This window comes from Staurois parvus, unplaced genomic scaffold (genome assembly GCF_062004578.1).
Source record: "Staurois parvus isolate SC_StPar_1 unplaced genomic scaffold, SC_StPar_1.0 ptg000444l, whole genome shotgun sequence".
Lineage (NCBI taxonomy): Eukaryota > Metazoa > Chordata > Amphibia > Anura > Ranidae > Staurois > Staurois parvus.
The window spans coordinates 98,128-121,579 of NW_028318240.1; the positions used below are offsets into that span (position 1 = coordinate 98,128).

At 47.6% G+C, this 23,452-nt stretch overlaps 1 protein-coding gene across 1 annotated transcript in view; it reads left to right on the top strand.

Annotated features, from left to right (window-relative positions):
• Nucleotides 1-23,452, top strand: part of LOC149453932 (A.superbus venom factor 2-like) — a 290,293-nt gene that overhangs the window by 12,273 nt on the left and 254,568 nt on the right. The window contains exons 3-5 of the mRNA XM_089688005.1: nt 1,698-1,863; nt 16,136-16,206; nt 18,417-18,502. Of these exons, the coding sequence (XP_089544131.1) occupies nt 1,698-1,863; nt 16,136-16,206; nt 18,417-18,502 (323 nt within the window). The remainder of the gene's footprint in view (nt 1-1,697; nt 1,864-16,135; nt 16,207-18,416; nt 18,503-23,452) is intronic.

Genomic DNA, 23,452 nt, shown 5'->3' on the forward strand with positions numbered 1-23,452 from the left:
CCTGCAGGACAGAAGAGCTGAGCGGCCGGCCCGGTATTCTGACATGGTGGCGGCAGAAATACCGGACTGGCCGCTTTATATTCGCTCCATAAGACGCACTGATATTTTCCTCCCTTTTTTGGGGGGAAAAAAGTGCGTCTTATGGAGCGAAAAATACGGTAATAAATGAATCTGAAATTAATTTGGTTCCATTTTGGATGCACGCACATGACTCCCATTGATATAAATCAACTCAGCTCATTTCTCTATGTGGGATGGACTAACAGGGATGCATAAATATTCTCCTGAAATAACGAATTAACACGTTAAAATGAATATAGCCAATCTTCCAAAATAACTTCCGAAAATACGAATCCAATCTGAGCAACGAATATACGAATCGAATATGAATATATGAAACAAATTCCAAAAACAAATCATTCTAACAAAAGGAATATAATGAAATAAAATTATTTACTCAATGCATGAATGCGAAACGAAACAAATTTTTTTTCATTGCGCACATCTCTACTCTCCGGCTCAACAACTGCAAGTTCTAATCCTTTCTTTAGTATAGTCTTATACACAGGGGTGGACTGACAACTCATGGGGCCCCCGGGCAATAGGGGATCATGGGGCCCCTGTGTCCTTGCCCAAACTCAAAAAAGCCTATGAAAAAGGTACCAGGGGCATCTCATGGGGCCCCCTACTGACCCCGGGCCCTCGGGCAGTGCCCGAGTTTCCAAATGGTCAGTCCGCCCCTGCTTATACATCATCTTGTTCAAACATCTATTATACTCACACAGTTGCTCACCTTAATATGTTTGAATTGCTAAATCAGATTAGAAGCTGTCTCTGCACAACACATGTGAAGATATCACCCCGAATATCCGGTCAAGAGCCCTCAATCCCCTCATGTTTTGCATTGTATTGGTATTGTTCTGTCACATGTTCTGTACCCCTTTGTAATGTACAGCGCTGAGCGAACTATTGGTTCTTTATGAATACTGTATAATATAATAATAATAATAATTCTAGTACCAGTGCTCCCGTGTAACTCAAAGCTGGTAAACTATAAGGACTTTTAAAGCATTGCCTAAGGATAATATAATGTATGTAGTTTGTTGCCATATATATATATATAGTATATATAAAAATGTTTGGGGGTTTAACCTCTTCACGCCTGCGCCTCCTGGCCCTTTAAGGGGTTTCAGACGCCGGAAGGCGGGGCAGGGTTTTAGGGTCATGTGACCGCCATGATTTGCTGTCACGGTGGTCACATGATCAGAAAAGGTCCCAATCGCAAGCGGAGATCGGGACCTTTCCGTGGGACACCAACATATGTGTTGGGAGCGTGCAGGGCATGCTCTCTCAGCACATGTGTTTTCAATTGGTACGCAAATATGCGGCCACTCAGCGTCAAGGCCCAGCTGCCGAGAAGCTGCATATTTGCGTACAGTTGGCGCCAAGGGGTTAAAATCATTTTCAAACAAAAAAAATACAGATTTTTACATGCAAACGAAAAGTGTCACAAAAGGCCTGGTAATCAAGTGATTAGAGCGTAGAAATGTAATAATATTTATCAGGATAAGAATCAGTGGACCACATGCAATATAGATTAAATTACTTTGTGTCTGCAAAATTGGTCAATCCGAGTAAACTGATTTAATATTCACATATCTTATATTGATTTATACATTTGTATTTGATTCATGTAGATACCCTCATTCACACGTTACACAAGCATTCTACAGAAAAAGCACTTTGCCAGCGTGACAGTGAAGTCCAAATTGGGTTATCTGCGCAAAACCGTCTTGATATCTCCTGAAGCTGGATACATCTTTATACAGACAGACAAAACTGTTTATACTTCAGGGTCTAAAGGTAAACCTTTTGTTTCCTTTTTTTGTTGTCAGGTCAATATAAAACTATGGGTATATTATTATTAGAGATGAGCGAATTATTCAAAAATTCGATTCGACTGATTCGGCGAATTCGTGGAAAAAATTTGATTCGAGTCGAAAATATTCGCTGCGAATTTAACTTATAAAAGGGTGTTTCTAGGCTTCAGAGAGCCTTTATATTAGTGCAGAACACTGTACCTTTAATTTAAATGCCCTTGGAGTCTGCTGGGGAAGAGAAATAATACTGTCAGTCAGTATGACATGCAGATGAGTGCCGTCGATCTTAGAATCACCGCACACTTCACTCATTTGGGCAGTCACGGGGCCAAAACCAGAGTGTGGAGCCACAGTGTGGCGGTGGAGGCAGCAGCAATGGGAGGCCATACAGCACCCTATGACAAAATGGAACCCAGCAGCAGTGTGAGGAGACCTGAAAGTGGCACATGGCAGAGTGTGGCGATGGAGACAGCAGCAATGGGAGGCCGTACAGGGACCCATGACACACTGTGGACCTGGCAGCAGCATGAGGAGGCGGTATAGGGGCCCATGGCAGATTAGGGGCCTGGCAGCAGCAATGGGAGGCCCGTAATCTGCCAGCACCCTATGACAAAATGGAACACAGCAGCAGTGTGAGGAGACCTGAAAGTGGCACATGGCAGAGTGTGGCGATGGAGACAGCAGCAATGGGAGGCCGTACAGGGACCCATGACACACTGTGGACCTGGCAGCAGCGTGAGGAGGCGGTACAGGGGCCCATGGCAGATTAGGGGCCTGGCAGCAGCAATGGGAGGCCCGTAATCTGCCAGCACCCTATGACAAAATGGAACACAGCAGCAGTGTGAGGAGACCTGAAAGTGGCACATGGCAGAGTGTGGCGATGGAGACAGCAGCAATGGGAGGCCGTACAGGGACCCATGACACACTGTGGACCTGGCAGCAGCGTGAGGAGGCGGTACAGGGGCCCATGGCAGATTAGGGGCCTGGCAGCAGCAATGGGAGGCCCGTAATCTGCCAGCACCCTATGACAAAATGGAACACAGCAGCAGTGTGAGGAGACCTGAAAGTGGCACATGGCAGAGTGTGGCGATGGAGACAGCAGCAATGGGAGGCGGTACAGGGACCCATGACACACTGTGGACCTGGCAGCAGCGTGAGGAGGCGGTACAGGGGCCCATGGCAGATTAGGGGCCTGGCAGCAGCAATGGGAGGCCCGTAATCTGCCAGCACCCTATGACAAAATGGAACACAGCAGCAGTGTGAGGAGACCTGAAAGTGGCACATGGCAGAGTGTGGCGATGGAGACAGCAGCAATGGGAGGCCGTACAGGGACCCATGACACACTGTGGACCTGGCAGCAGCGTGAGGAGGCGGTACAGGGGCCCATGGCAGATTAGGGGCCTGGCAGCAGCAATGGGAGGCCCGTAATCTGCCAGCACCCTATGACAAAATGGAACCCAGCAGCAGTGTGAGGAGACCTGAAAGTGGCACATGGCAGAGTGTGGCGATGGAGACAGCAGCAATGGGAGGCCGTACAGGGACCCATGACACACTGTGGACCTAGCAGCAGCGTGAGGAGGTGGTACAGGGGCCCATGGCAGATTAGGGGCCTGGCAGCAGCAATGGGAGGCCCGTAATCTGCCAGCACCCTATGACAAAATGGAACACAGCAGCAGTGTGAGGAGACCTGAAAGTGGCACATGGCAGAGTGTGGCGATGGAGACAGCAGCAATGGGAGGCCGTACAGGGACCCATGACACACTGTGGACCTGGCAGCAGCGTGAGGAGGCGGTACAGGGGCCCATGGCAGATTAGGGGCCTGGCAGCAGCAATGGGAGGCCCGTAATCTGCCAGCACCCTATGACAAAATGGAACACAGCAGCAGTGTGAGGAGACCTGAAAGTGGCACATGGCAGAGTGTGGCGATGGAGACAGCAGCAATGGGAGGCCGTACAGGGACCCATGACACACTGTGGACCTAGCAGCAGCGTGAGGAGGCGGTACAGGGGCCCATGGCAGATTAGGGGCCTGGCAGCAGCAATGGGAGGCCTGTAATCTGCCAGCACCCTATGACAAAATGGAACACAGCAGCAGTGTGAGGAGACCTGAAAGTGGCACATGGCAGAGTGTGGCGATGGAGACAGCAGCAATGGGAGGCCGTACAGGGACCCATGACACACTGTGGACCTGGCAGCAGCGTGAGGAGGTGGTACAGGGGCCCATGGCAGATTAGGGGCCTGGCAGCAGCAATGGGAGGCCCGAAATCTGCTAGCACCCTATGACAAAATGGAACACAGCAGCAGTGTGAGGAGACCTGAAAGTGGCACATGGCAGAGTGTGGCAATGGAGACAGCAGCAATGGGAGGCCGTACAGGGACCCATGACACACTGTGGACCTGGCAGCAGCGTGAGGAGGCGGTACAGGGGCCCATGGCAGATTAGGGGCCTGGCAGCAGCAATGGGAGGCCCGTAATCTGCCAGCACCCTATGACAAAATGGAACACAGCAGCAGTGTGAGGAGACCTGAAAGTGGCACATGGCAGAGTGTGGCGATGGAGACAGCAGCAATGGGAGGCCGTACAGGGACCCATGACACACTGTGGACCTGGCAGCAGCATGAGGAGGCGGTACAGGGGCCCATTGCAGATTAGGGGCCTGGCAGCAGCAATGGGAGGCCCGTAATCTGCCAGCACCCTATGATAAAATGGAACACAGCAGCAGTGTGAGGAGACCTGAAAGTGGCACATGGCAGAGTGTGGCGATGGAGACAGCAGCAATGGGAGGCCGTACAGGGACCCATGACACACTCTGGACCTGGCAGCAGCATGAGGAGGCTAATAGTCGTCTCCCCACGCTGCTGCAGGGGGGACTTTTTAACATAGGCCTCTGTATGGCCTTCAATTTAAGCTGCTTACGCTTCGCCACTCTGCCATGGGCCCCTGTACCGCCTCCTCTTGCTGCTGCCAGGTCCAGAGTGTGTCATGGGTCCCTGTACGGCCTCCCATTGCTGCTGACTTCATAGCCAGACTCTGCCATGTGCCACTTTCAGGTCTCCTTACACTGTTGGTGGGTTCCATTTTGTGATAGGGTGCTGTATGGCCTTCCATTGCTGCTGCCTCCACCGCCACCCTGCACCATGTGCCTCTGTCGTCTGCTCACGCTGCTGACGGCTTACGCTTTTTAACCGAGGCCTGTGTTTGGCTTCCGAATACTGCTGCATCCACCGCCACCCTGCGCCATGTGCCTCTGTCGTCTGCTCACGCTGCTGACGGCTTCCGCTTTTTAACCTAGGCCTGCGTATGGCTTCCGAATACTGCTGCCTCCACCCCCACCCTGCGCCATGTGCCTCTGTCGTCTGCTCACGCTGCTGCCAGGTCCATACTGATTCATGGCCCCCTGTAGCGGCTCCTCATGAACGTGGTTCAGCGGGTTTGCATCACTTAACGGCAAATCGTTGACAAACGCTGGGACGTTCAGTGTTGTGCGCATTAAGCCAGACACCAAAGGGCAGCACAGACCTGTTATTACTCGCTCAAGCATGGCTGAACAAAACCAGTCTCTACCACAAATTGGACCCAGACCTGCCCAGGGTCTCGTAAGTAGATTGCACGGAGGAGTGGAGTTCGTTATTGGAATTAACTGTGAGGGACTTTTAAACCTAGGCCTGTGTATGGCCTTCAATTGAAGCTGCTTCTGCTCCGCCACTCTGCCATTGGACTCTTGATAGTCGTCGACTATCAAGAGTCCAATGGCAGAGTGGCGGAGCAGAAGCAGCTTCAATTGAAGGCCATACAGAGGCCTATGTTAAAAAGTCCCCCCAGCAGCAGCGTGGGGAGACGACTATCAAGAGTCCAATGGCTGAGTGGCGCAGCAGAAGCAGCTTCAATTGAAGGCCATACACAGGCCTAGGTTTAAAAGTCCCTCACAGTTAATTCCAATAACGAACTCTACTCCTCCGTGCAATCTACTTACGAGACCCTGGGCAGGTCTGGGTCCAATTTGTGGTAGAGACTGGTTTTGTTCAGCCATGCTTGAGCGAGTAATAACAGGTCTGTGCTGCCCTTTGGTGTCTGGATTAATGCCCACAACACTGAACGTCCCAGCGTTTGTCAACGATTTGCCGTTAAGTGATGCAAACCCGCTGAACCACGTTCATGAGGAGCCGGTACAGGGGGCCATGAATCAGTATGGACCTGGCAACAGCGTGAGCAGACGACAGAGGCACATGGCGCAGGGTGGCGGTGGAGGCAGCAGTATTCGGAAGCCATACGCAGGCCTAGGTTAAAAAGCGGAAGCCGTCAGCAGCGTGAGCAGACGACAGAGACACATGGCGCAGGGTGGCGGTGGATGCAGCAGTATTCGGAAGCCAAACACAGGCCTCGGTTAAAAAGCGTAAGCCGTCAGCAGCGTGAGCAGACGACAGAGGCACATGGCGCAGGGTGGCGGTGGAGGCAGAAGCAATGGAAGGCCATACAGCACCCTATGACAAAATGGAACCCACCAACAGTGTAAGGAGACCTGAAAGTGGCACATGGCAGAGTCTGGCGATGAAGTCAGCAGCAATGGGAGGCCGAACAGGGACCCATGGCACACTCTGGACCTGGCAGCAGCAAGAGGAGGCGGTACAGGGGCCCATGGCAGAGTGGCGAAGCGTAAGCAGCTTAAATTGAAGGCCATACAGAGGCCTATGTTAAAAATAATAACATGTTTGGGGCATGATTCATGGCGGATTTAGTCAGTTGTGTCAGGAACTGGTGGTTTGAAATCCAGACTAATCCACGCCTGATTCATTTTCACAAACGTGAGTCTCTCCACACTTTGGGTGGACAGTCGTGTCCTCCGCGGAGTTACAATACCTCCTGCCGCACTAAACACGCGCTCCGATGCCACGCTACTGGCCGGGCATGACAGCCTTTCAAGGGCAAATTCAGCTAGTTGGGGCCAAAGGTCAAGTTTCGTTGCCCAGTAGTCAAGGGGATTGTCTACCTCGGTTGGCAGGGTGCTGTTCAAGTAAGCCCAAGCCTGTTGTTTGAGGTCCTGCTCCAGGTCCACCTGATGCTGCTGCTGCTGCTGCTGCGGCTGGTTAGAAGTTTCCTCACTGCGCTGGTGAAGAAAGCTACTCATCATCGACTGCAGACTGAGGCAGCCGCTGCTGGTGGAGCTGCCACTGCTCCTACCACCCCACCCCTCCCCTGCTGCCATGGCAGCGGAACGCGAGCGCACAGGGCCCACAGTGTCTGAGGATGGACGTTGGCGCAGAAAGGCAGAGACCAACTGACTACATAGGTGGTTTTTATAGTACGTTATTTTGGCCTCCCTCTCAGCAGGTGTGAAAAAGGCCACCATTTTTGAACGATAGCGAGGGTCCAACAAGGTGGACAGCCAAAAGTCATCCCTCTGTCTGATGGTTATTATTCGGCTGTCGCTACGCAAGCAACCGAGCATGCTATGGGCCATTTGTGCCAAGGAATGCGAGGGACTCCCTGCCTCCATCTCCACAGCATACTGCCACGGTGTGTCTGGGTCCTCTGTCTCCTCCTCCTTCTCTACCAGATGCTCCTGCTCCTCCACTCCTGTCCGCTGAGTGGAAAAACCACCCATTTCACTCAATAATTCCTGAGCACCAATGTCCTCCTCTACCTCCTCCTCTTCTTCCTGTCCTGCCCCCACAGGGGTCATGTGGCGTTGAGATCTGTGCGCCACGTCTACCGCACCCTGACCAGCCATTTTTAACAGCATTTGTTCCAGGACGTGCAACAGAGGAATGACGTCGTTCATCCCATAGTCCTGCCGACTCACGAATAGCGTGGCCTCCTCAAAGGGCCTGAGCAAGCGGCAGGTGTCACGCATGAGCTGCCAATGGCTGACATCGAAGTTACACAGGGGAGTACCTTTATCCGCTTGTAACATCAGGAAATCGGTGATGGCCTTTCGCTGTTCGTAAAGGCGGTCTAACATGTGTAGGGTTGAATTCCACCTTGTTGCAACGTCGCAGATCAGGCGATGCTGTGGAATTCCGTTCTGCCGCTGCAGCTCAAGGAGGGTGTGCTTTGCGGTGTAGGAATGGCTGAAATGCATGCAAAGTTTACGTGACATTTTAAGGATGTCTTGCAGTGGGATGGTGGATTTTAGGAACCGCTTGACAACCAGATTGAACACGTGAGCCATGCATGGCGCATGGCACAACCTTCCTTGACGCAGAGCAGACACCATGTTCTTTCCGTTGTCGGTCAACATGGTTCCGATTTTCAGTTTGCGCGGAGACAGCCATCTGTCGATTTCTCTGTTCATTACACTCAGAAGTTCCTCCCCTGTGTGACTACGTTCGCCAAGGCATACCAGGTGCAGCACAGCGTGACACCGTTGCGCCCTGCACATGTGATATGCCGGTCGGGTAATGGGACTTGGCACGGGGGTGGCGGCTGAGGACACGGCGGAAGAAGAGGTGGTAGAGGCGGACATATTTGCTGGACCAAGGACGTGCAAACGTGGAGGCAAAAGCGGCGTGACCTGTCCAAGTTGCTGGTGCGGCTGTTCCGGCACCACGTTCACCCAGTGGGCCGTAAATGACATGTACTGTCCCTGACCGTAGTTACAGCTCCACACGTCGGCGCTGCCGTGCACTTTGGCAGAGACCGACATGCTCAAAGACTGGCCCACCATCTCTTCTACATGTGAATGCAGGGCTGGCACTGCCTTTTTGGCGAAGAAATGACGACTTGGCACTCTCCACCGCGGCGCGGCACAAGCCATCATTTCTCGGAAAGGTGCTGAGTCCACCACTTGGAAAGGGAGGGACTGCAGCACCAGCAACTTGGACAGGAGGACGTTCAGCTTCTGCACCGTCGGGTGCGTGCTCGCAAACTGTTGTCTCTTGGAAACGGATTCCAAGAAAGACTGCTGACGGAATCCGTGAAGAGGAGTAGCAGGAGAAGGAGCATCTGAACGAGCGGAAGATGCCAACGAGCGACAACTCCCCTCAGCAGAGGTGTTGGAGCCTTGACTGGCTGATAGAGGGCGATTGACGTCGGGTGACGGAGCAAGTAACGGAGCGGGTGATGGAGCGGGGGCTGGGGCAGGCAGAACCGCCGTATCTTTATCACGGTTTTCCCAGGCCACCAAATGGCGACGCTGCATATGCTGACGCAACGCTGTAGTCCCAACATGGGCCCCCTGGCCACGCTTGACTTTCTGGCCACATAGTCGACATACGGCTACGTTTACTTCCTCGGGCAGCTTGACGAAAAATTGCCACACCGCCGAGTAGGAAACTTTGCCCCCGCTACTCCTCACTGGCTGACTGCTACTTCCTCCGTGCGCACCGGCACCACTACTGGCCGTGGTGGTAGGCTGCAGTGGAGCTGGTGCTCTACTCCGTGGCCGTTTGCCTCCACTGACACTGCTGCGACCCTGCTGCCTCCTGGGCAACCCACCGACTGCTTTGCTCGCTGCCAAGCTGGCACCCTCTTCTCCTGATGATGCGGAAGCAATAGCCTGATGACGACGAGGCTGCCAAGTGCGATCAGCCTCATCATCATCAATTAGGGTCTCCGCCTCACTACTAGCCCCCTCGGCTGCGTCTGGGTCAGGAGACAGACCTGTCTCTAGACCGGCTACCGAGCCACTCTCCTCGCCAGTACTTCTTCGCCTGGCTGCTGAAGAGGCGGATGTCTCCCCCCGTTCCTGACCGCCCTCTGTTAGCTCGTCCTCACTGTACAGTGGGGCTGAGCCCACAGCATGCGATACTTCGCTTGGTGAGGGAACAGCAAAGGACAGGGGCAGGTAGAGGACACGTGATTTCAGTGGGCTTGCTCCCGGGCCATGCCAACTAACGGTTGTGTCTGACGTACACACCGACCGTTGGCTGTAGGTGTCAGAGGTGACCTGGGAAGAGGAAGACGACCGAGCCAACCAATCGATGACGGCAGGGTTGTCGGTGGAGACACGACCGCTGGATGACACCGGGAGCACTGGCCTCTGGCTGCGACTAGTGCTGCCTCGACCCCTTCCTCTGCTGCCACGTCTGCTCGCTCCTAAAACATTGCCTCCTCTGCCACTCCTCTGCGTGTTGTCTGACATACTCTTTAATTCAACGATTCTGTGTCCCTGAGTAACAATTCTGTGTCCCTGAGTAACAATTCTGTGTCCCTCAGTAACAATTCTGTGTCCCTCAGTAACAATTCTGTGTCTGTCCCTGAGTAACAATTCTGTGTCCCTGAGTAACAATTCTGTGTCCCTCAGTAACAATTCTGTGTCCCTCAGTAACAATTCTGTGTCCCTCAGTAACAATTCTGTGTCTGTCCCTGAGTAACAATTCTGTGTCCCTGAGTAACAATTCTGTGTCCCTGAGTAACAATTATGTGTCCCTCAGTAACAATTCTGTGTCCCTCAGTAACAATTCTGTGTCTGTCCCTGAGTAACAATTCTGTGTCCCTCAGTAACAATTCTGTGTCCCTCGGTAACAATTCTGTGTCTGTCCCTGAGTAACAATTCTGTGTCCCTGAGTAACAATTCTGTGTCCCTGAGTAACAATTCTGTGTCCCTGAGTAACAATTCTGTGTCCCTCAGTAACAATTCTGTGTCCCTCAGTAACAATTCTGTGTCTGTCCCTGAGTAACAATTCTGTGTCCCTCAGTAACAATTCTGTGTCCCTCAGTAACAATTCTGTGTCCCTGAGTAACAATTCTGTGTCCCTGAGTAACAATTCTGTGTCCCTCAGTAACAATTCTGTGTCCCTCAGTAACAATTCTGTGTCTGTCCCTGAGTAACAATTCTGTGTCCCTCAGTAACAATTCTGTGTCCCTCAGTAACAATTCTGTGTCCCTCAGTAACAATTCTGTGTCTGTCCCTGAGTAACAATTCTGTGTCCCTGAGTAACAATTCTGTGTCCCTGAGTAACAATTCTGTGTCCCTCAGTAACAATTCTGTGTCCCTCAGTAACAATTCTGTGTCTGTCCCTGAGTAACAATTCTGTGTCCCTCAGTAACAATTCTGTGTCCCTCAGTAACAATTCTGTGTCTGTCCCTGAGTAACAATTCTGTGTCACTGAGTAACAATTCTGTGTCCCTCAGTAACAATTCTGTGTCCCTCAGTAACAATTCTGTGTCTGTCCCTGAGTAACAATTCTGTGTCCCTCAGTAACAATTCTGTGTCCCTCAGTAACAATTCTGTGTCCCTCAGTAACAATTCTGTGTCTGTCCCTGAGTAACAATTCTGTGTCCCTGAGTAACAATTCTGTGTCCCTCAGTAACAATTCTGTGTCCCTCAGTAACAATTCTGTGTCCCTCAGTAACAATTATGTGTCTGTCCCTGAGTAACAATTCTGTGTCCCTGAGTAACAATTCTGTGTCCCTGAGTAACAATTCTGTGTCCCTCAGTAACAAGTCTGTGTCTGTCCCTGAGTTACAATTCTGTGTCCCTGAGTAACAATTCTGTGTCCCTGAGTAACAATTCTGTGTCCCTCAGTAACAATTCTGTGTCCCTGAGTAACAATTCTGTGTCCCTCAGTAACAATTCTGTGTCTGTCCCTGAGTAACAATTCTGTGTCCCTCAGTAACAATTCTGTGTCTGTCCCTGAGTAACAATTCTGTGTCCCTGAGTAACAATTCTGTGTCCCTGAGTAACAATTCTGTGTCCCTCAGTAACAATTCTGTGTCTGTCCCTGAGTAACAATTCTGTGTCCCTGAGTAACAATTCTGTGTCCCTCAGTAACAATTCTGTGTCCCTCAGTAACAATTCTGTGTCCCTCAGTAACAATTCTGTGTCTGTCCCTGAGTAACAATTCTGTGTCCCTGAGTAACAATTCTGTGTCCCTGAGTAACAATTCTGTGTCCCTCAGTAACAATTCTGTGTCCCTCAGTAACAATTCTGTGTCTGTCCCTGAGTAACAATTCTGTGTCCCTGAGTAACAATTCTGTGTCCCTGAGTAACAATTATGTGTCCCTGAGTAACAATTCTGTGTCCCTCAGTAACAATTCTGTGTCCCTCAGTAACAATTCTGTGTCCCTCAGTAACAATTCTGTGTCTGTCCCTGAGTAACAATTCTGTGTCTGTCCCTGAGTAACAATTCTGTGTCCCTCAGTAACAATTCTGTGTCCCTCAGTAACAATTCTGTGTCCCTCAGTAACAATTCTGTGTCTGTCCCTGAGTAACAATTCTGTGTCCCTCAGTAACAATTCTGTGTCTGTCCCTGAGTAACAATTCTGTGTCTGTCCCTGAGTAACAATTCTGTGTCCCTGAGTAACAATTCTGTGTCCCTGAGTAACAATTCTGTGTCCCTCAGTAACAATTCTGTGTCCCTCAGTAACAATTCTGTGTCTGTCCCTGAGTAACAATTCTGTGTCCCTGAGTAACAATTCTGTGTCCCTCAGTAACAATTCTGTGTCTGTCCCTGAGTAACAATTCTGTGTCCCTCAGTAACAATTCTGTGTCTGTCCCTGAGTAACAATTCTGTGTCTGTCCCTGAGTAACAATTCTGTGTCTGTCCCTGAGTAACAATTCTGTGTCTGTCCCTGAGTAACAATTCTGTGTCTGTCCCTGAGTAACAATTCTGTGTCCCTCAGTAACAATTCTGTGTCCCTCAGTAACAATTCTGTGTCCCTGAGTAACAATTCTGTGTCTGTCCCTGAGTAACAATTCTGTGTCTGTCCCTGAGTAACAATTCTGTGTCCCTGAGTAACAATTCTGTGTCCCTCAGTAACAATTCTGTGTCCCTCAGTAACAATTCTGTGTCTGTCCCTGAGTAACAATTCTGTGTCCCTGAGTAACAATTCTGTGTCCCTCAGTAACAATTCTGTGTCTGTCCCTGAGTAACAATTCTGTGTCCCTCAGTAACAATTCTGTGTCCCTCAGTAACAATTCTGTGTCTGTCCCTGAGTAACAATTCTGTGTCTGTCCCTGAGTAACAATTCTGTGTCTGTCCCTGAGTAACAATTCTGTGTCTGTCCCTGAGTAACAATTCTGTGTCCCTCAGTAACAATTCTGTGTCCCTCAGTAACAATTCTGTGTCTGTCCCTGAGTAACAATTCTGTGTCTGTCCTGAGTAACAATTCTGTGTCTGTCCCTGAGTAACAATTCTGTGTCCCTCAGTAACAATTCTGTGTCTGTCCCTGAGTAACAATTCTGTGTCTGTCCCTGAGTAACAATTCTGTGTCTGTCCCTGAGTTACAATTCTGTGTCTGTCCCTGAGTAACAATTCTGTGTCTGTCCCTGAGTAACGATTGTGTGTCCCTAAGTAACGGTTCTGTGTCCCTAAGTAACGGTTCTGTGTCCCTAAGTAACGATTGTGTGTCCCTAAGTAACGGTTCTGTGTCCCTAAGTAACGGTTCTGTGTCCCTATGTAACGGTTCTGTGGCCCTAAGTAACGGTTCTGTGTCCCTAAGTAACAGTTCTGTGTCCCTAAGTAACGGTTCTGTGTCCCTAAGTAACGATTCTGTGGCCCTAAGTAACGGTTCTGTGTCCCTAAGTAACGGTTCTGTGTCCCTAAGTAACGGTTCTGTGTCCCTAAGTAACGATTCTGTTACACAGACAGGTCTGCCTCTCTTGAATGACTGGAGGCTAATTTAGAATTCTAAAATGGCCGCAATTTATAGCTCGACCATTACACAGTGCTGGCTGGCTGGCTGCTGATTGGCTAATGCGATCACATGTCATGAATGAATGCATTATGGGTTAGCGCGCCTTGTCTGCACGCCTTCCCAGAGATCCCCGCTCCCTCGCCACACATGTCGCCGCCATTTTAGGAAAAATTTCGATTCGCACATCCGAAGTATGCTAATTTTCGGATTCGGCGCGAATCTAATTTTTCCTAATATTCGAAACGAATTCCACTTCGCCTACTTCGATTCGCTCATCTCTAATTATTATGCAGTCTTGCCAGTAGGTAGAGCGATTTGTTTTTTTTTATTTATGTGCCACTTTACCACCTGTACCCTTTACTGTAATGCTTAGACCAGCCTTTCCCAACCGGGTGCCCAGGCTCTCTGGGGTGCCTTGCAGTTTCTTCAGGGTGCCTTGGCAAAATATCCAAAAATTGCCCAAAACTTGTATACAAGCCAGCATGTGGAACAAGCCTGCCTTGTAGTTACACAAAGCCACAGATTTTCATTAAGGGCACACAGGCACCATTATGACCTTCTAGCCGCCGGCGACCTGACAGTCAATAACATCATCAGTTGATAAGGAGGTTGTCAGTTGCCTGCACAGCATCCTAGTTTGACCCTCTCCTGCCCCACTCCATCAGTGCTGAGGTCACATTAGCTCAATGATGGACAAAAACTGAGGGAGAGGAGAAACACCGGAATACTAGTCAGTACCAGTATGCAGAAGTGTATTTGCTTTGAAAGAATAAATCACCTCTAATGTTGGGTGTCCTACATGTGTGGATGCTGCTGCGTTATGCAAAACTATTAGAATAGTTTTTCACATTTTAGAATGGGGTGCCTCGGGACTGTCCATCATTTTAAATGGTGCCTTGGAACTGTTTATAATTTTGAAGGGTGCCTTGACTGAAAAAAGGTTGAGAAACACTGGCTTAGAGCACTGATCAAAGTGCCACTATAAAATCCCCCAGTGTCTCACACTGCTGATGGGTGCCGGCATCCAAAGAGCTCATCCCAGCACCAGAGGAGATGCACAGAAACAACTGAAGGGACACCACACACCAAAAGCACAGCCAAGGTATGGAAAGATGAGATGCAGCTTCAGCGCAGCTCCTTCCAGGCTATACCCCTCTGGTTTCTCCCCACTCACAGGCATCTGTTGTTAAAAGTCTGTTGTTTAGAGCACTCAATAGCTCAAGCCCAAGTTGCACAGACAAGTCAATGAGTCACAAGAGTGGCTCTTCTCATTTTTGGGCATCTCCATCAGAGGTTTCAAAATATATTCTGGGTAAAAGGGACTGCTTGTGGGTTCTTCCCTCTTTAGATAACATTTAAACACATACATTTAAAGCTGAACTCTGAGAAACCTGCCACCTGCCACCTGTAAAAGCAATCCAGTGGCTAATTAACCACTAGGATTGCTTTTACTGGAAAGCCGATCACCTCTTGAAAAAAACAATTCTGAGATGGTGCCTGCAGCTGTGATGCCTGTAGCTGCAGACATCATCCCAGCAGGGGCGGACTGACAACTCATGGGGCCCCCGGGCAATAAGGGATCATGGGGCCCCTGTGTCCTCGCCCAAACCCAAAAAAGCCTATGAAAAAGCCAATGAAAGGTACCAGGGGCATCTCATGGGGCCCCCTACTGAGCCCGGGCCCTCGGGCAGTGCCCGAGAGCCCAAATGGTCAGTCCGCCCCTGCATCCCAGTATAATCATTTAGCCTAGATTTTTCACTTGATGTCTGCACATGAGCAGTGGAACTCCATAGTCTTCTATGGGGCCAAGAGTTGGATCACCACTACATTTGCTCAAGGGAGTGGGGGTCAAAAAGGTGGGAAATGTTGATTGGTTATTAATGAATAAAGAGCTATGTTCAGTTGTGCCTTTATGTCAGTCTGAAGCTCAGCTTTGACAGTTAGGAAGGGAGGTAGTGATGGCAAATATTTGCTTGCTCCTTCTAGTGGCTAATCAACAGATCTCTATATTTAACACAGTAAAAAAAATATGGAAATCTTAAAAAGTGAAAAATACAAATAAAATCACCTTTAATTTTGGTAATTTAAAGCTGAAATTTAGAAATTATTTTTTTTCTAAGGTTTTTCACGAATGATACTTACATGAATGATGAGTGTCCCGTGAGCTGGTGGCTGCTCTGTTGCCTGAAATCTTTAGTCCTCTGCCCTCCAGATACCCCCACAGTTCTGACCTTCTGCTGTGTGGGATAATGCATCAAAAGTGCTGAGCATGCCTGCCATTTCCGCCCCTCCTCTATTCATACAAGCTGTACTATCAGTTCATACAATGATCTCCATGAATGGGAGACAAAAGGATGAATGAAAGGTTTGCCTCCTCCATTCATAGAATACTTTTCATTGTGAGAACTGACAGTACAGCACCAGAAGATCTTAGCTAGGGGAGTATCTGGGGGGCATGGGAAGTAGGCAACAGAGCAGCCACCAGCACATGGGACACTCAACATTCATTTAAGTACTGTCCCTGCTGCTGATTAAAAAAATAATAATAATTAAACTAGAGCTATAAAGCATTTATGTTAGAGAATTAGAAAATGCCTGTTTGATTGCTCTTTTGATGGACCATAATGGGTTATTTCATTCATACTTTTGTTTTTTATATTATGCACTTTCCTTCTCCAGTTCTTGCCCGGTTTTACACTGTGGATTACAATCTGAAGCCTCAACATAAACAAATATTCATCTACTTCCAGGTAAGGCTAATGGCACCATTTGCGTTATTACATAGTCACATAGTAAGGTTGAATAAAGACATCAGTCTATCTAGTTTAACCTGTGTGGGTGTGTTTATGTTTTTATGTCTCCAATACTTCCTATATCCCTGTATATTGGTAACGCAAAGATGCCTATCTAAAAGTTTTTTTCGAAATTGTGAACAATTTCTGCCGGCACCACCGACTGCAGAAGGGAGTTCCACACCTTTACTGTTCTAACAGTAAAGAACCCTTTCTGCAGTTTAAGGTTAAATTGCTTCCTATCCAGTTTTTTAACTACCTCGCTGTCAGCACATCATTAAGGTTTAATTCAAGTGATTGTGAATTTACATAGAGCTAAATACTCACTTCTAATCCCTATGTGAAGATGCTGGGTACCTGACTGACTAATCACTAACCACCAGCACTGCAGCTTGGAGAAAAGAGAAGTGAGTCACATGCTCCCCATACCCAAAAGTACCAGGTACAGTACATCACCTCATGCTAGGGTGCTAGGTGTAACCCTAGACTCCCATCTGTCTTTTCAGCCCCAAATCCAATCACTGTCCAAATCCTGTAGACTTCACCTCCACAACATCTCCAAGATACAAGATTCCTAACTTCGGGAACTACTAAGCAACTTATTCACTCCCTGGTTATCTCTCACCTTGACTATTGTAACTCCCTCCTCATTGGCCGACCTCATCACAGGCTATCCCTGCTTCAGTCTATCATGAATGCTGCTGCCAGACTCATCCACCTTACTAACTGTTCTGTATCTGCCATCCCTCTCTGCCAATCCCTCCACTGGCCTCCACTCAGTGTCCTCCATCCCTCTCTGCCAATCCCTCCACTGGCTTCCACTCAGTGTTTTCCATCCTTCTCTGCCAATCCCTCCACTGGCCTCCACTCAGTGTCCTCCCCCCCTCTCTCCCAATCCCTCCACTGGCCTCCACTGAGTGTCCTCCACCCCTCTCTGCCAATCCCTCCACTGGCCATCACTCAGTGTCTTCCATCCCTCTCTGCCAATCCCTCCACTGGCCTCCATTCAGTGTCCTCCACCCCTCTCTGCCAATCCCTCCACTGACCTCCACTCAGTGTCCTCCATTCCTCTCTTCCAATCCCTCCACTGACCTCAACTCAGTGTCCTCCATCCCTCTCTGCCAATCCCTCCACTGGCTTCCCATTGCCCAACGGATAAAATTAAAAACATTAACAATAACATATAAAGCCATTTATAACTCTGCCCCAAATTACATCACCAATCTTGTCTCCAAATATCACCCAAACCGTACTCTCCGCTCCTCACACAACCTCCTGCTCTCTAGCTCCCTTGTCTCCTCCTCCCATGCTCGTTTTCAGGACTTCTCCAGAGCTTCCCCCATCCTCTGGAACTCTACCCCAATTTATCAGTCTATCGCCTACTCTGCTCACTTTTAGGCGATCTCTGAAAACCTATCTCTTCAGGGAAGCCTATCCTGCCCTCAGCTAATAATGGGATCTTCTACTCCTCCTACCAGTCCATCCCCCACAGTTACTACCTTTTGTACCACCAGCCACTCCCTCTTAGATTGTAAGCTCCAAGGATCAGAGCCCTCCTAACCCTCTTGTATTGAACTGTATTGTTGCTGTATTGTCTCCCGTTATATTGTAAAGCGCTGAGCAAACTGTTGGCGCTATATAAATCCTGTATAATAATAATCACTTAGGTTCTGCAGAAGAATGGAAAATTGAGAGAGTGAGGGAAAGTATAAGCAATTGTGGTCTTGTCATTAAACCCCAACTGGAGTTTTAGAAAAAAGTTCTAAAAATAAAAAATGTTACAAGAAAAACAAGCAGCTCTCACTGCAATAGTCTATCTGTTGTGCCGCCCCATGCTCAACCTTCACCAAGGAGCACAACATGAGGTCACTCCTGGACTTGCTGCCAAGAATAGAGCCACATCAATACAGCAAGCGTTCAGAGTTGCTGAAGGTGGAAGAGGACCTGTGATAATGCACTGCCCATGGAAAAGCAGGTATGTATCAAAATATATATTTTTAAAGAAATAAATGAGGTGGAGGAAAGTGGAAGAAGGAAGCAGGGAACAAGGGCTAGGGGGGTCAACCTGAAATTGGGCTTTAAAGTGAACTTGTTACATTGCTGTGCATGGGAAAAGCATAAGTTAAACATATGCATCTTTTCTAATTCGGATCTTATTTTCCTTACAGGGACCTGATAACGTGATTGTGAAGAAAAGTGGAGACGTATCACCAAGAGTAGTCCAGAAACACTTTAAACTGGATGAGTTTGCAAGGTAAGTCCCAGCAAGAAACCCAGTACCTATATTCTTAATAAACCAAAACATTTGGTGCTAGATACCCGATTCCCTGCTCTGTGAAGTGATTCCTCCCACCATAGTCATGTGGGGACCAGTGGTTGGGACTACAGTGCGAGGTGGGGAACTATCAGATTGGCACTCTGGCAATTGTTGAATACCAGTGGACATCTTTATCTTCCTCAGCTTGAACATTTACAGTATGTTGTAGCATGTACATTTTGAAAGACTTATATTTTTCAGTGTTGTGGAAGATCAAAAGTGACTTTTATGACTTGGAGTTTACATCAGCACAATAATTGCTTGGAATTCACACATCCACCTCATTATTATAAATAAATAATAATTAATAATAATACATTATAAGCTTTGTTATGTTCCTTTTCTACATAACAGGAACGCTATGATAGTTTGGGTTCAATTTCATATTACTTATAGGATTTATATGCTATATTTATATTTATTTCAAAATGGAAGAAACTGGGAACAACAGCAACTCAGCCACAAAGTGGTAGGCCACGTAAAATGACAGAGCGGGGTCAGCGCATGCTGAAGCACACAGTGCACAGAAATGTCTGCAGAGTCAATAGCTAAAGACCTCCAAACTTCATGTGGCCTTCGGATTAGCACAACAACTGTGTGTAGTGACCTTCATGGAATGGGTTTCCATGGCTGAGCAGCTGCAACCAACCCTTACATCATCAAGTGCAATGTAAAGCGGCAGATGCCGTGGTGTAAAGCACGCCGCCACTCTAGAGCAGCGGAGATATGTTCTCTGGAGTAAAAAATCACGCTTCTCTGTCTGGCAATTTGATGGATGCCTCTGGGTTTGGTTGCTGCCAGGATAATGGTATTTGCCTGACTGCATTGTGCCTAGTGTAAAGTTTGGTGGAGGGGCGATTATGATGTGGGGTTGTTTTTGAGGGGTTGGGCTTGGCCCTTTTGTTCCAGTGAAGGGAAATCTTAAGGTTTCAGCATACTAAGACATTTTGGACAATTTCATGCTCCCAACTTTGTGGGAACAGTTTGGGGATGGCCCCTTCTTGATCCAACATGATTTCTCACCAGTTCACAAAGCAAGGTCCATAAAGACATGGATGAGCCAGTTTGGTGTGGAGGAACTTGACTGGCCTGCACAGAGTCCTGACCTCAACCCAATAGAATACCTTTGGGATGAATTAGAGAGGAAACTGCCAGCCAGGCCTTCTTGTCCAACATCAGTGCCTGACCTCACAAATGTTCTTCTGGAAGAATGGTCAAACCTTCCCATAGACACCCTCCTAAACCTTGTGGACGGCCTTCCCTGAAGAGTTGAAGCTGTTATAGCTGCAAAGGGCGGGGACAACTCAATACTGAACCCTACGGACTAAGAGTGGGATGCCATTAAAGGTCATATGCATGTAAAGGCAGGCTGACCAATACTTTTGGCAATATAGTGTATTTCAATTGTGCATGGAGATTAACAAACTAGTTTCCATTTTTATAATGACGAGTCCAGTGTTAATATCTTTGCATAAGCGTTTTCAGTTCTTATGCTACATTCTCTATAAAGTAAAATCAGGCTGGCAACCCAATACTCTAGGTCAGGGGTGGGCAACTGTGGCCCTTCAGCTGTTGGTGAACTACAAGTCCCATTATGCCTCTGCCTTTGGGAGTCATGCTTGTAACTGTCAGTTTTGCAATGCCTCATGGGACTTGTAGTTCTACAACAGCTGGAGGGCCACAGTAGCCCACCCCTGCTCTAGGTAATATACTGTACATACTATATATATATATATATATATATATATAGAGTCAAAAAGTCTGCTTTCCTAAACAAAAAACATACAGGCATCCAGCCTCAAGTGTAAATGTACGAGGAACATAACAAAACTTCTTCTTGACCTAGCCTTACTTAGTCCATGATGTGAGCAAAGTCCTTTGTTCCAAATAACGTTCCTCTTTGGGAATGGTAGCAGTTTGGTAACAGGTTCTTTTCACACTCACATAATTGGTGTAGCTTTCAGCTTTACAGTCCAGTGAAGCTCATTCTGAGCTGACCAACAACCTGAAATAAAAATTCAGGGTTCTGGCACATAGAGGCACACCCTCTGATGAAACATTTGAAACATTGAAAGGAAATATGGCACACTGGATCCCTAGCTATAGAGTACCACATCATCCTGGCACCTGCTACTCCAGGCTTGTGCATTGCACGGGGAACCATCAAATTTCCTGCTATACTTGCATGCTGGTGGAGACCTTCTCCATGTGCTTGCTTCCTGCATTTTGGTGTGGCTATCAAACATAGAACCATTTGGTCAGCAGATGTGAACCCCTATTGTTTGGGGATTGAAAGTTGTGATCACTAGTGTTAAATCATGATTTGTTCATGTGTGGAAGCTGGCTGTAGTGACGTGGGATGTAGAGCCCTATTCCTTGGCCTAGTAGTTAGCCCCATGGTGTAGTTCTGTAGTGAGCAACTGTATGCCCCCACACCTTGTGGTGGGGTTAATTTAGCTCCCCAATGTAAATCCCCTTTCATGGATGGCTTTGCCCTGCACTTCCTGGACAGTGTTGCCTGTCACTCCCAAACTATGGGTATACTGTATAAATGAGCTCTGCAGACCAGGGGCGGACTGACCATTTGGAAACTCGGGCACTGCCCAAGGGCCCGGGGTCAGTAGGGGGCCCCATGAGATGCCCCTGGTACCTTTTTCATAGGCTTTTTTGAATTTGGGCAAGGAAACGGGGCCCCATGAACCCCTATTGCCCGGGAGCCCCATGAGTTGTCAGTCCGCCCCTGCTGAAGACTGTAGGTTGGTTGATGGGAACCCTAAAATGTTGCAGGGGGAGCTGAGGACTTCTGTTTTTGTGTCGGCTTAGCAGAGGACTACTATGTAAGTCCGGCATACCCTGAGATCTGTGTTCACCCTTAGAAAGCTGGGACTGCTTCTTAATGGGAGGTAAGACAAACTCATGACATCCACACAAATATAGCAGGGCTTGGACACTTTCTGTTATATGGTGCGGGAGAAAATTGCCTTCCCCCTGAAGATTGCATCGGCTACTAGGCATGTACCAACGTTACTAGGAATGACTATTTCTCTGTTAAGCATTACCACAGTAAAGATGGCACCAATATGAATATACTGTGTAGATCTCTTATCCTTCGGTGTAATGAGGAACTGCTTTCAGGCATTGATTTGTTTTTGGAGAAAGAATATGGAATATGCAGTTCATTTTTGGGAACCAATTCACAAAAAGAACATTGGGGAACTTGAGAAAGTACAGAGAAAAGCAACCAAACTGATACAAAGCTATGAGGAAAGATTAGAGGAACTGAATTTATTCTCTCTTGAGAAGAGAAGATTAAGGGGGATATGATCTCCATGTATAATACATAAGGGGGGATATGATCTCCATGTATAATACATAAGGGGGGATATGATCTCCATGTATAATGCATAAGGGGGGATATGATCTCCATGTATAATACATAAGGGGGGATATAATCACCATGTATAATACATAAGGGGGGGTATGATCTCCATGTATAATACATAAGGGGGGATATGATCACCATGTATAATACATAAGGGGGGGTATGATCTCCATGTATAAGGGAGGATATGATCTCCGTGTATAATACATAAGGGGGGTATGATCTCCATGTAAAAGGGGGGATATGATCTCCATGTATAAGAGGGGATATGACCTCCATGTACAATACATAAGGGGGGATATGATCTCCATGTATAATACATAAGGGGGATATGATCACCATGTATAATACATAAGGGGGGATATGATCGCCATGTATAATACATAAGGGGGATATGATCTCCATGTATAATACATAAGGGGGATATGATCTCCATGTATAATACATAAGGGGGATATGATCTCCATGTATAATACCTAAGGGGGATATGATCTCCATGTATAATACATAAGGGGGGATATGATCACCATGTATAATACATAAGGGGGGATATGATCTCCGTGTATAATACATAAGGGGGGATATGATCTCCATGTATAATACATAAAGGGGGATATGATCTCCATGTATAATACATAAGGGGGATATGATCACCATGTATAATACATAAGGGGGGATATGATCACCATGTATAATACATAAAGGGGATATGATCTCCATGTATAATGCATAAGGGGGGATATGATCACCATGTATAATACATAAGGGGGGATATGATCTCCATGTATAATACATAAGGGTGATATGATCACCATGTATAATACATAAGGGGGGATATGATCTCCATGTATAATACATAAGGGGGGATATGATCTCCATGTATAATACATAAGGGGGATATGATCAACATGTATAATACATAAGGGGGATATGATCTCCATGTATAATACATAAGGGGGGATATGATCACCATGTATAATACATAAGGGGGGATATGATCTCCATGTATAATACATAAGGGGGGATATGATCTCCATGTATAATACATAAGGGGGGATATGATCACCATGTATAATACATAAGGGGGGTATGATCTCCATGTATAATACATAAGGGGGGATATGATCTCCATGTATAATACATAAGGGGGGGGGGGTATGATCTCCATGTATAATACATAATGGGGGATATGATCACCATGTATAATACATAAGGGGGATATTATCTCCATGTATAATACATAAGGGGGGATATGATCTCCATGTATAATACATAAGGGGGGATATGATCTCCATGTATAATACATAAGGGGGATATGATCTCCATGTATAATACATAAGGGGGGGATATGATCTCCATGTATAATACATAAGGGGGATATGATCTCCATGTATAATACATAAGGGGGGATATGATCTCCATGTATAATACATAAGGGGAGATATGATCTCCATGTATAATACATAAGGGGGATATGATCTCCATGTATAATACATAAGGGGGGA